A 14,886-nucleotide genomic window follows, 5' to 3' on the forward strand; every position below is an offset into this window, starting at 1 on the left:
AACAGCTCCTGGCAGAGGATCATGCTCTTGCCCACACATGGGAAGTAAAGAAGCCCAACTGAGGATTATCTTCTCGTTGAATTGAGACAGCATAGGTTCAGACAAATTCAGATGTTGTAGCAAAAGGCTTTAACAAGTTCCATACTTAGAAGACTATGGTTGGAACTGAGCATGATTTGAGTTCAATGAACTGAGCAATTTCAAGTGGTGAAGACACTAAAATTAAAGACAACAGACAGTAGGGTAACAATGACATAAATTAAGAGATGTGCAGTATAAAAAGTACAAAGACAACAGTAATAAAGCATAAGAGAAAAAGATAGCTCATTTCAGGCAAATCTTTAGTGAAAAAGGTTTATACTCTTATTACAAAATGAAGACAGGTATGTAACAAACTTTTTGCGTATAACCATCTTTCTGACAGGGCATCTCAAATTCAAATCCTCCTTTTAGGTTAGCATGCTAACAGAGACATTTACTCCAGAAAAATCCACAGAACTTTTACTTCATATTTACTTCCTTTCAAAGCAATCTTTCATAACATACATCAGTACCAATGGCAAAACTACCATGTGCAACAGCAAAAGAAATCAAAGACATCAACAATTTCAACGTTCCCTACAGGAGAAAGGGATTTATTATACTAAACTTCAGATATTCCTACAAAATTGACCATGCCTGATACTTAGAGGAACACAGAGGACTTCAGCAATATGACCAAAGGGATAATTCCACCCGCCCTCAGCTGTTGATTTCAGGGTATGAGCAATTCCTATTAAACAGATACCAGACATACTGTTTTTGGTACTAAAGAAGCACAGACTTACCCTATTGAATCATCTTATTGCACAATACTAAATCATATCACACAACACTTTCCACTCTTCAGGAAGCATAGGTGAACAGGACACATCCTCAGTGACAGGGACACAGAACACAGAACAGAAAGCTAACTCATTTTGAAGCGTAAAAATGACTAAAAGCAAGACAATTGGTAAGAGGAGAATGTGACCCACACCCATCACTTCTTCCTGATAATTTCTGGTAAATCATTTTTTTTTCCTTTTGTATGTTCTCATTGTTGTTACTATATAGCACTTACATATAATCTAGCAGAATGGTTTAGATCAATAAAATATTGTAATACTTTTATATCCCATTCTTTAAATGTGAAATATTACAATTGCAAGAAATTAGTAAAATCTGAAAAAAGAGTAGTATTTCAGACTGTCATCAATACCCTATTTAAATATACTAATTAGAAAATAATGTCCTTGGATGTGAATTACAGTAAGTTACAGTGGAAAGAGACCTTAGGCAAAAAAGTAGGCTGTAAAAACTTTCTGTTGTAAACAACTCTTTCTTCTTCCCTCTGTTACAGCATTGTGGTTTCTGCAAGTTTTGGAATACTAGCTTTTCAGATGGTATGATAAAAATTAAAACGCCTTCCACAGATATAAACAATTGTGCATTTTCATTATACGTATTATTCTGTGAATTGCCGTGACAAAGCAAAACAGATTGATATTCCTTATATGGTTAAAATATATGCCTAGTGTATAGTATAGCTGGAAACTAAAATTATGTATATGCCAAACAGTGATTAAAAAAAGGAAAAAAACAGTTATAGTGGAGAGACGTCCTTTCAAAAGAATATACGCTATCTTTCCAGGATTACTACCCTCTGGTGTTTTCTGGGGCTAAACTGCATTATATGCTCTGTCATGGCATACATATTTGAGACACTTACAATTCAGTATTGTGCTATTTTAATATAAGCTCAGCTAGGGCCAATCAAAGTAATTACATCACTTTATATTTGCTTGGGAGTTTGCTCTAAGCATTTATCTTATATTAAAGTATACATAAATGTATTTATAGTCTTATATAGTAACTATAACACTATTTTAATAAGAAATAACTATTTTGCCTCTATGCACAAAGTTGGATGCCAGTCAAAATGTGCATGGATCTTTTTTTCTAAAATCAAAATCCTCTGTTAACAACAGTAAGTCACTTGCACAGAGTATCTTAAAACGTTAAGCATTAAAATTTAGAAAGTCTATACGCTATTCATGAATAAACTTGCTCAAATCAATAGAAGACATGAAATTCGACCTGTAAGTATTTTGGCATTTTTTTTGTTGTTGTTGTTTTCATTTTTACAAAATACGAAGTGATCTGTAGTTCAGACTAACTATTCATTCAAGATGGGGGCAGTAATATTTTAGGAGAAGATGGAGAAGTTTTAGGAGAAGTTGACAACATTGTGGGATAGTTGGATAGATACAAGTATCTAAGAGCTTGCCAAGAAGACCAAGTCTATCAGTTTCAGACTAATTCATTTTTTCACACAGCAGAAGGATTTTTCCCATTTCTCTACATTTTTTACCTAGAAATAATGTCATGCTAGGGAAAAGATTTGAGTTCACATCAGGAAATACAGATAGTTGAAGCAACTGTGGTTGTTTTGTTGAGCTAATGTGATTATTACTGAAATATCAAATATATATCCTCAACAAAGTAGGGCCAAGGCTTCAAAGGCTCTCAGACTTATATCATTACATCTTTACATCTTTTTTTTTTTTTTTTTTTTTTTTTTTTTTTTTTTTTTTTTAAGTAGTGCATAACACAAGAATGAATAAGTGCATCAAAGGTATTCTGGGATGATTTTAAGATGGTGCACAAAGTAATTTAACAGTTAGCCACATAGGTGATGACATTTGCTAAGTACCACAAAAAGACAGGAATCTAGCTCAGCCAGTTCAATTAGCCAAATTCTGGAGAAGCAATACAGTCCACTACAAAAACCCAGGGATAACTATTAGAAGCAGGGTCTTTTTTTATGGCTATTACCAACTTCTAACTTGGTACTTTACTTAGAAAAATTCTAGTGCATACTAGCTGATACCTAAACTGTTTTGACATGTACGCATTTTAAATAAGAGGTGTTCACTCTTCAGCCAAGCTGGGCCATCACAAATATGCAGTTGATCAATACATAGCGATCACTTGTTTTATAATCCATGTCTACCTTGTTTATGACCATGTTCCGTTTCTTAGGAGGGCTACACAGCATCAAGTAATAGTGCAGATCTGCAGTCACTCTGATCCCTGTGGTACACTGGTCTCATATGAAAGTCGTATTATGACAACAAGGGAAGAGCTGACCCTGCTTCTACAGAAGACACACTCTGAAATGGTAGGGTGGGAGCAGAACATTGTGGGGCTAGAGCTACAGGCCCGTACCACTGTAGGGCAACCACTCAGCATCCTAGTAGTACAACTGAACAAGAGACAACAAGGTAAAACAACCCCTATGAAATTAATGCAGGGAAAAAACAAAACAAAACAAAAAACAAAACAAAAAAAAGGAGAATCTCAATAATGGCCAGACACTTCCTCTGGCTGCCAATACTGCAAAGAAGGTTGTGGATTCTGAGCCACAGTCCCAGTCTGCAAAAAAGAAAGAAACAAACAAAACAACAACGGAAGACCTTGACTTTGGGGGAAGGTGCTAGATTCAGCAGACCAGTCTCCTAACTCTGTGTCCAGCACAGTTCAACCCTGTGCCACGTGTCCCTGGGGTTCTAATTCTGCATCTGAGCCTGGTTAACACTGGGCCAACAACTTAGCCCACAACTTGGCCCTAGTGCAATATACTTGGATTAATAACCAGATGCATACCTCATCAAAAAACTGCAGAATCTTCAAGTGCTCCCAAGGACCTCACTAACTCTCACTGAAGTAGCTTATGCTGGCAAAGGAAGAAATACCATTCTATCTGGAATCTGTATTACTATCAAACTATACAAAGCAATGCAGTGTATTGGTATCAAATAATTCCAATGCAATAATTATTTCCCTATAAGAGAAGATAAATAGGGTCATGTGCTTCCCTTCTTGATATCTACTTGTTTGTAAACCCCTGAATTCTGCCCCTCTGTGCACCATCTTACATGAAAGGCTTAGTATTTCTTGCTCATCAGACATCTAGATCAGCTGCAGGGAAGAGCTATGATACACTTTTAATAATGAAAAGATGGTCAGAAGGGGGTATTAATTCAATGAAAAGGATCTGTAGCAAAAAGAATATATGCATACCACCATAGAATTGGCAGATCTCTTACAAGCATTATTTAACCCATTATGTTATTTAATACCTCATAGGTGTCTAGTCATTAACCATCAAAAGGAAGGAGAAAAACATTTAGCATTGCAAAGTTTTAGAATGTGACAAAAGTTGACAAAATCAAATACATTTCCTTCAAACAACCACATTAAAAAAAGTCATAGACTTGAAGGTATTTCTTTTAAATTTATGTCCTCTTTTTGGCACACTTTTAAAAAACAGGATTATCTATAATTTCTTGGTTATATAACTCCATTGCATTTTACAGACTTGTTCTTAAACAAATGCTGAAACGCAATATATAGACAGAATATTCAATAACCTCATATAAAATTAAAATATAACTCTTGGAAAAATTCAATCTCCATACTCCCTAACTTACCATAAAACTGAAAAACTGCTTAAGACTAAAAAAAATGATGAAAGAACAGAATTTTAACCTTGCACAATGCGAAAGATACTCATATCGCTGGAGAGGGAAAGGCGTTAACATGAGCCAAAGATTCGAACGTTTTGGGGCTGCGGGACGCATATGTTCAAGCAAGTCAGTTCTTCCTCTGCAGAATTACAGAAGCTGCCAAGAGTTCATTAAGACCCCCTTTCTGAAAGGCCTGTCCCCAAGCCTATCTCTGTCTCCTGGGTGGCCCCCAACCCTGTCTCCAGCCCAGCCTCTGGCCCCGTTTCTTCACGCTCCTGCCCGGAGCCCTGGGACTTGGTTCACTGCCTACCACACGGGCGCCTGCTGGAGGACAGGCTCTGCCCGGTGCGCTCAGGCCCGGTGGGACCGCATCCTGCTGACAAGGGCAGGATCAAAACGGATTTTGATCACACGGGCATAGACATGATGTCTTTGGAAAAGACAATAATTTAGTTCACTTATTTTAAGTGCGCCAAAAGAGCTCATATCTAGAGTTCAAAAATAAACTGTTACATGAGGCTGCAGTTTAGTAAGTATTACAGCTCAGCAATATGACAAAATGTCACCCATGTATGTATGTGAGAGGAAGAAAAAATAACCATACTAAATCTTGAACTAGTACTCTGACCTAAATAGTACACCAGCTATTAGAGCAAAATATGAACAAAAGAATATTTAAGTAAATGTGGAAGAACATAGCAGCAGAAGTGGTTTATGAAATGTTTACAGAAGTGCTAGACCAAATTGAAAATGAAGAAAGCTAAGATTTACTCTATTTTTTCTTTTGGTAAGTTCTCATTTACCTAGAGTGCCTGGAGCAAAGCATTTTATATTTCATCACTTGAGAAATTACTACATAAGTAGGAGGAGATAAAATCAGAAAAGGACTTGGGTGGTTTTGGGGAAATAGACCCAATGGGAGATGACTGAATGGAGTCCAGAAAAAGAAGGCATCAGCTGAAGGGGGATTACAAATGCAATCCCTCAAAGCAGGAACACAGAACAGAAAAATGCTCACAGTTTTAGAGATGAGAACTTGTGATCTTGGTAGGCAGAGGCTAGTTTATTCAAACAAAGCAAAGGTTGAAATTTGAACATGATAGAGAGCTCTTTATAAACGTATCAGAGGGTTAAGCAGCAAGAAAAGAATGAACGTGTCTAATTTATCCATTAGTACACCTAAGCTGCAGATGTTTACAGATCTTAAGAGTAAGAAGGATATTCAAAAATTGCCTTCCAAAAAAATTCAAAATAACACAGAAAGCAAAACAAAACAGAATGAAACCCACATCCCTTCTCCTCCTCATTCCCCACCCCACCCCACCCCCCAAGGAGCAGTTAGATAAACTTACAAAGGGGGCTGCATGACTGTACACGGCCCAGGAGCAGCAGCAGTCTTGCACCCAAATAAGCAGGAATTTATTTTCCAGAAAGAACGCCAAAAAAACATTTATCATTTATAATGGTCATCCTTCCTCTTTTTGTGTAACTTAGGAGTTACAAACCAGGCCTATAGAAAGTGATAAATTGAATTCCTCTGCAGTAGTGAATATTTTATAAGTCTGGAAGTTTCTTACCCTGTATTGATGGAAATGATTTCTATCAGTGGATTCTTCCTAATTTTTGGCAAATCCAGTCGTGCTCCTCCCAAACGTTTTCCATTATCCTTTTTCTGACCCAGCAGTCTCACAGAATGACCTTCAAGTGAAGCACAAAAACACAGTCAATACTGCACCCAAGTCCCATCACATCTGCTTTGATTTGTTTTTCTTTACAAGTAGTATTTACACCTACAGATTAAAAATAAAAAGATGTAATACTTTATTCCTACCACTTGGAGCAGTAAAAAAATAAAAGAAGATAAAAGAACTCTGACAAGTAGGATAAGTCACGTTGAAATAAACAAATTATTTCATCCAATTAGCTTTTCATACTTGCATTTTCTGGTCTGTTCAATTAAAATGATCTAAGCAGCTTCATTTTCAGATTCTCAAGTAAAGATCAAAATGGCAATATTCAAATGACCAATATGGCAGGATTAAAAGGGGTTGTTTTTTCCAATTTGTACTCAATCCTAAATTAGTAGGTAATAAACTGCTCCTAAATATTTTTAAAACTAAGTACATGGAGAACTAACATACTTGAGTCAAGCTTATCTAACTACATTTAGTCTGAGAAGAAGTGCTCTAAGCACATCTCCCAACAACTTGCTCAGGACTAAGCAAATTTATGGTCAAGATTGGCTTCCACAGCCCAATCCGACTAAGTCTCCTTGGCAAGAACCATTAAGGTTTTCTGTTTGGGGATCAGAGATTTGGGAGCAGAGATGGTTTGTTCATTTGACCTCTATTCTATGATTACCTGGGATTTGAATTTGGAAACTCCTTGCTGTCCACAAAGACATCTTTGCTGTCCTCCCATAGCACATTACACTGACAGCTCTGCTCTTTTCCCACCTAGCTTCTATTTCTGACAGATGTTGACAGGGCACTGTTGCCCGTTGAGTGTGCAGACCCACATGGAGTCATGGTCCCATGAAGACCCTGCTAAATAATAAATCTATTTGCATTGGTGCCCCTAACTGAAGGGGGCTGAAATCAATGAGCAGGAACCAAGGGAAGAGAGACTGGAGCCACTCCTGTGCTCTCAGGCTTATCAAGGTGGTTACACTGACCAAGCCAGGCAGGCATTAGTGCACGCTTCTCCCACACCGAGACCACCGCAGGTCAGAAATCAGCCTCACTACTGCTTTCCTGAAGCCAGTAATGTTCAGAGAGTAAAATACAAATACTATCACCAATTGCCTTCAACAGTAGACCAGTAACACCAATTCAAGTACTAGATTTAAAGAGCACAGACAGCAGGGTTCACTCATATTGAGAAGCAAAATGCAACAGTGAAGAATAAAATCAATTAAGCATGTATTATTGTAGGAACTAGAGTAAAACATTCCCAAATCATAAAAAATTAAAGCATTTATTTCATAAAGCAAAAATTAATGCTAGATATGTAATGGAGGTGGAAAGTTGCCACTACTTGCAGTTGAGGAAAGGGAGAAAAGTAATTATCCTCCGAAGTTAGAAATCTATTTGCTAACAACTGAAACTATAGCTGCGATCTGTCAAATATTTCCTAAAATATTTAAGACAAGAGAAAAATTACCCTATCAAGGAAAGAGGGGGAGGAGGACCATGAAGCAGTGAAACTACATGTAGCATAGAAAACTGGATTTCAAATTCAGAGCAACTAAAATCAATGGTCATCCAAATCTGCTAACCTAAACTACACCAGCAGCAATTTACAAACTAATTCATCCATCAAAGTCTTCCTGTTTTAATGAGACATTAATTAATTTAAAAATAAAACTAAATTTAATTCATATTCTGAATTCTTTCTGTTATATGGCAACATCAGCTACGCAACTACTTTTGGCATACCATATTTCTCAGGGTTTTTTTTTTTAGGGTAAATAAAATTTCTCAATCAAAAATTTCATCACCTGAAGTAGTAAGCAAGACTGGGCTGATATCATAATGGTTAATACTTGAAAGACATGCAAGTTCAACAATAATTGAAAGACATTATTTTTGCATTTGCATTTGACAAAAGTTTCATTCCATCCTACTATAAATTTAGTAATATGCTGCTTGTGTTATTAACATTTGCTAAATTATCCATTTCTACCTTTTCAAGATGGTAACAGCAGTGTCTTTGTCTCATGATAGAACCAGTTATTTTCCAATCTAATGGTTCATTGAAAAGTCAGAAGCATGACACCATTTTATTTTTATTTTACTTCCTCATATAGTGGTTTATTTGGAAAAAAATAGTTTCTCTATTTTTTAAATCCTCAATTATCTTATTAAACTAAACCTGCATTCGGATTTATGGCTGAAAATATAGTGGAACAATTAACAGCATTCTTAAAATAAGAAGAGTTAAAAATATAGCAACAAACTACCAACATTTAAAAATCATACACTTCAAATTAGGGTCAGATCACCATTCTGAAGTGTGAAAAAAAAAAAATACAACTGGTAGCATCTCACAGAACACAATCAGTGAAGCTTAACCTCCTTTGAATTTACATCTCGACAGTGAACAGCCACACGAATTACTGTTGTCTACTAGGAATCAAGCTCATACTTCTGCTTTTCTCATACTGGCAGCATTAACCAAAGAGGCAAACATCCTCATGGAGCTGCTGGAAAACGAGTATGCTTTAGACTTCACTATTGTCTCAGTTCTGCTTGAAATTTGCCAAAGGACTAAAAACTAGTAAGGGCAGTGGGACATGGAGATCACAACAAATCAGTGCAGTAAGTACAACTTCATAATCTATGCTTCCTTAGGAAAACAGAGAGGAAAAAAAATGAAAACAAACAAGAAAACACTAAACACTGGAAAATCTTGTTAACTGGGAGTATTTCTTCAAACCTCTTAGAATTCTTCGCAACATCTTTCAAATGCTAGGCAGGTTACCACAAACGTTGGAAAAAATAACCCAAGTACACTTGCATTTAAATTATAACTCACTAGGGAGCCTAAAACCTAACCTCCTTTAACTCTGGAAGGTTTCATAATTCAGGAAAGAAACCCCATCTCTCTTGTTATCTCCCATATGCTCCACTGTGAAGTTCCCAGCTCCATCCTGCACATCACTATGTCAGCTCCCCTCGCTACCTTCAACCTTGCAGAGACTTTCCTCCTACCCCCGGGGCACAGATCCCCCCACTTGAGCTAGCACACACATCACTGCAAGGTCGAAGAATCAAATTTGGCAGCTTATTTTCGCATGAAATTTGACTAGATTTTTTCCACATTGTTATTGATGACAAAGATGCCTGAAAAATCTGTGTAGTTCTCTAAAACTATATCCTTGTACTTTTGACTCCAAACACCGGAGGATAAAATAACAGTACTAGGAGATTAGTTTTCAAAGAAAATTTAGTGCTTCCAGAATGCAAACAACACTATATATTCAACTACAGTATTCTGTACTATAGGTGCAATAAATTAATTTTGTTTAAAAATTTAGTTACAGTACTCCTGACCTTAAATACTTTTTCTCCTACTCAGGAGAGTCCTACAAGGACTATTTTGTTTCATTTTAAGTAATCCCTAAAGCATCTGTTTACAGTATTGTTGCTATTAATAAAACATAACTTGATAAACACTGAATCATACTTTTTCACATGCTGTAGATCTTTCCTTCCCCATACTTATTTCAAGAAAACTGAAAAATAAGTATTTTGTCATCTTCAGTAGGGAAAAGGCTAACCAGCACTGATCTCACACTAACATGAAGTATAATAGATAAAGCAGTTATTTTAAATCTCATTTATGATCTCTCTTCAATGCTCAGAATTAGAAAGGGGTAGAACATTCTGATCAGCTTTCACTCTAAAGCATCGTATCTGAATAAATCTCAACCTCTCTGACCTTACTGCTTGGCTGATAACTGTAAATATACAAGTGAGGTGTTCTAAACCTAAAGGCAGTCCTTTTTTAATGCTTGGTACAAAAACATTTTTGAAAACTGAGTTAACCAAAGTTCAGCTTCCATAACTAACAAGGGTTCTACTCTAATTGGCAAATAAAAATCATTTGTTTTTGATGGCTTACAATCATGAATAAGATGACAAGATTCACCAAAGATGTGAACCCTGAAATGCAGCTTAGCGAAAAACAGGTAATGGGTTATATCTGAGAGTCTAAACACTTTCTAGTTCCTTAAGTTTCTTCTGCAATGAAGAACCTTCTTCTTCACTTGCATACAGCTTACCAGTAGATAAAATTCTATTCCAAAAATTTTTGAAAAGTTTAATTAAAGGTTTAGGTCATGCTTCAGAGCAGCTATTCACTAATTATTAGGTAATTAATGCAGATTACAATACAGCAATAGTACTAACCAAGTGCAGTGAGGAAGCTCACAGAGCAGAACCACTCATAGCAAGTGTAAATGGAATCACGTTACAAATAACTCAAAATGTACCAGAGTTCTCTAATTTTCAGAGCTGACTGTTTAAGATGAACCCCACCTTAACATGCAAGTCAGCAGACTATTAATATTACTTTGGCATTGTTAATACAGAGGGTGAGGCTGAAATGACCTTGTCAGGATATTAAATCCTACCGTTAACCTAGATAAGGGCTTTTAAATGTCAGTTTGATCAGTGTGCAAAATGAAAACATTTTAATGGCATTCATTTTCTTCCATTAAAAAGGATACAGAAAAGTACTATAATATTACATGGTAAGCATATATACCTTTATTTGTATTTTGTATGTATTTCAGCAGTCTGACAGAAAATATTTGAAATATAGTTATGTAAAGGAAACTGGTAACTGTTTCTTTGCTTTAAGACTGAAGTAATATTAAATGTGCCGCAATCCTCAGATGCCCTAACACATAGGCCCACAGAAGTAACACATATTACAGTAAAGAGATTCAAACATTGATGGGCATTCTGCCAGTTTAATACAAGGATAAGCCAGAGAAAGCAGGTGAAGTTCACTTAGTGAACTTTAGTTATATTGAACAGCTATCTATCTGTTGCAAATAGGTATCAGACATTAATAGACCTAATATAGCTCTAAAATAGTTAGCTTCATTCAGTCCACAAGCTGGGACCCACTCAGTAGTTGCTGGGAAATGACATCTGCTTGAGAGATGGAACAGGGGATCCACTGACTGTGCATCCTCCGTCACGACAGATCCCACCAGAACTACAGAACAAACCACCAAAACACATCCCCTAGTCTGGTCATGGCAATATCCTTACCTCGTAGCAGCTTTAAAGTACAGTGTAGACATCTGAAGCAGCTTAGAAACATTAGTTTAAAGAGAAATCCTCAGAGATGCAGGAAACTCCAGCCTTGGCAGCAATAACTTCTATTGTTTTCAGCTTGTTCTATTATCCATTCTTTTCCTCCCCTGTTATATTACTTACAACCAGAAGTTATTCACCATTTCCTGAAAGACACTTTTTCTTCACAGCAATGCTGCCGATACACTATTCTGTACCTCCCAGCTGTCTCTCACCAACCTGCTTGATCTTTTCCTGTATCTTCAAGAAACAAGAATTAAGCACTACTTCATATACTCTCGCACACATTTCCTTCCGCCATAATTCCCTGTTAATAAATACAGAGCTTCCTTTCCTTTATGCTAACACTAGAAAAAAAGAAAAGGACACATAGCAGCAGCGCAGCTAAGGAATGCAAAGTCATATGAACAGAAAGACAAAGGAATAAATTTTTCCAAAGAAATATTAAAGGAAGAAGCATAAGGAAGCAAACAAAAGCAGTAATAAAAGACTGAAAGATGGGAAGATCCAGTAAACTGATGAAAGGAATGAGAAGATCTATTGAAAGTAACAAAGATATTATAAAGAAGAATGCATAAGAACAACAGATTTAAAACACAAGTGTAAAGGAAACCAGGAGGTATTACAAAACTGTAATTCTGGAATAAAGTAAGTTTTTATTTACAGAGTGGTGATGTTCTAGTTCGGCAACTACTGGCTATAAACAACCTTCTAAACAAATTACTTTGCATCTGCTCACAAAAAAAAAAAAGTAGCATTGAGGATGTAATAAGTTGCCTAACACATTGTACAGCTAACCAGGTCTGTTACTCATTTTTAACCCAAACCTCTAAATGAGATTTGGAGGTGTTTTAAACCCAGGCTTGCAGGGCTAGCAGTGAATAGCTAGGCTTGGACCTCAACCCTTGGTTTACCTCCAGATGGAATCAGCCCACTTGTTGCAAGGACAGACCACAAGTTCCTCTCCCACCTCTTTGCTCTGCCTAAAGGACAAACAAGTTATCCCACAACAGACATGACTGATTACAAAGGAATCCTAGAGCTCCCCAAAACCATCACGTGCTGCCAGACACACACAAGTGCAGAAACAACAAGGATATTCATCAACTGAGGGCTTTGGTGTGTGAATGCTCCCACCCAGACCAATGCAAACCAGCCAACGACACGTTAGCTGTGTAGTGAAGACATCCCTGAGTGTCATCTGTGGGATTTGCTGTCTCTAGTAAATACAGGAAGCAGACTCTTTAAGAAAATCAAGCCCAGATTGGATGACATATGCCCTGTTCTTGTTGAGAAACTAATTTAAGTATTTTCCTCTCCTAGATCAGCAAAGGTGGGAGTGTTGTGTAACAGTTCAACTCTTTCTTCAATCAGCACTAGTAGGAAATAGTTCAATTATAAGATAGGGAAAAAGCCAGCAATGCTGTCAGAATTGCCTCACAAAGCTTCAGAGAAAGCCACAGATATTAATAAGCATCAGGACCATTTAATATTAGCCTGAAATAGTGCACTTACTTAAGCTTTACACTTGGAACAGATCAGCATCCAACAATTCTTCTGTTTCAGAAGAATCCAGAATATGAGGACCACATGAGTGAAGACAGAGACTTGATAAAATTTGCTTTAAATAATTTCAAAATAGGATATTGAATATAGCAAGGCAGTTTGCAAACTAATAAAAAGCTTCGCAGGTAACCCAGATTGCTAAAATTCACACATCACTTTTTCTCCATCAAACATAAAATAAGTCTTTATTCTTAGTACTCCAGCAATGCGTCATTGAATAATCATAACTCCTGGGAGTACTAAAACAGGAGCATATAAGAACAAGAAAGACAGCAAAGGAAATACATATTAACAAGGAATTAACATTCATATAAAGATTCTATAGAATGAAATACAGAGACATATTAAAGAAAAATATTTCTGACGTATCCATACTACTACTTTTCTCTCTCACAGCAAAAATGTTTGAAATGCACAGTTAAGACAGGGACCCTTTTCAGGATTCATTATCTTCATAGCTCTACTTTGAGGGGAAAAAGTATTGTAATAATATCATGTGATGTTATCATCTTTCTGAAAGTGACTAGAAGTTAAACCTGCCACAAGCTCAAAATGCTGGCTACAGAAACCACCAGCTCAAATGGACAATATTAAGAATCAGCTCCAGGAAGACATCCTCTGACCCTCCTCCCCGGTTTTCCGTAAAGAAATGTATTTTATTAGGATCAAGGGCACTGCTCAAAACTTCAGGAGATTCTGAAGTGAAAAATTCCAAAGAAACAAAATTTTGAGTCTTCAGGAAGGAAAATCTTAAAGGCCGAATGTCAAAGTTAGTTCCAGCAGCGCATGTAATTTGCCCAATGTTTCTGGGGTGTGTAGCTTGACTAGAATAGATTTAGCCTTACAGTGTAAAGCTGAACTGAACCTACCGCAGCACACAAAAGCAAGCTTTCGCTTTAATCTTTGCTCCTTTGCTGTCTATTTGTGCTCTTTGTACAGACAAATAAATTGCACTGATTTGAACAAGCTGCTCCACGCCGAGAGGATTTCCATAACAGGATGAAACTCAGCTGAAACTAGCCAAATGTAACCTGGTGAGAAAAAAAGGGGATGCTGCAAGATGGTGATCCATTCCACGTGTGGAGAAGAGGACACACAGGTCTGAAAGACCAGACATCCTTTCCATGCACATTACAGGTTCACTTAGCAATGAGCAATTCTACTAAGCAATGAGTTCTGCTACTAAGGTTTTCAGTTTGTACTCTGCCCCCTACCATTGCTTGTTTCCTTCTTCTGCACTAGTTTATCCCCCATTCAGTTCTTGTAAACTATTTACAAAATAGAGTGAGCATTGAAACAGCGAGTGTTGTAACAATCAATCAATCAATCAAACAAACAATCAATGCAATAACTACATCAAGAAAAATAATTAAAAAAATCCACACATAAAACTGATTGATTGGATACCAAGAACAAAACAAACAAACAAAAAATCTATAATTATTTAATCCAGGGCCAACAAGAAGGGGTAAGGAGGTGAGACTTACAGCATTATGCTCTTAACCTCAGTTATTAATACATACAAATTGGTGATTCTGGATCTTTTAAACATTCATTTGTAATTTCAATAACTCACCTTCAAGATATAATTCTATTATATGGCCTACTGAAAAACCTGGCTTTGATTGCCCCATCTTTTTTCATCTTTCAAATATAGATAACACATTACACAAATTCTGCAGATATTTCCATTACTTTTTAATAAGTTTAAAATATAGATAATGCATTACACAAATTCTGTAGGTAGTTCCACTACTTTCTAGTAATGTCAGTTTAAAAGGGCTAGTACTAGCTAGAAATACAGATGTAATAGTAAAATATATAAACTCAACCATTCAGAAATGCCTCAGCTCTCCTCCCCCTCAATTTTCAGAGGATAAAGGAACAGAAACATGGATGCAACGAGGCCGTGATCCTCCCTCTGACTCTACTCAAGCTGC

General features: G+C 36.7%; 1 protein-coding gene across 3 annotated transcripts in view; it reads right to left on the reverse strand.

The window, feature by feature from the left end:
* Positions 1-14,886, reverse strand: part of CDKAL1 (CDK5 regulatory subunit associated protein 1 like 1) — a 415,077-nt gene that overhangs the window by 252,764 nt on the left and 147,427 nt on the right. For all 3 annotated transcript variants that reach the window (XM_062569910.1, XM_062569908.1, XM_062569909.1), the window contains one exon: positions 6,128-6,248. In XM_062569910.1, coding sequence (XP_062425894.1) covers positions 6,128-6,248 — 121 coding nt within the window. The remainder of the gene's footprint in view (positions 1-6,127; positions 6,249-14,886) is intronic.

The sequence above is a fragment of the Rhea pennata genome, chromosome 2 (genome assembly GCF_028389875.1).
Source record: "Rhea pennata isolate bPtePen1 chromosome 2, bPtePen1.pri, whole genome shotgun sequence".
Taxonomy (NCBI): Eukaryota; Metazoa; Chordata; class Aves; order Rheiformes; family Rheidae; genus Rhea; species Rhea pennata.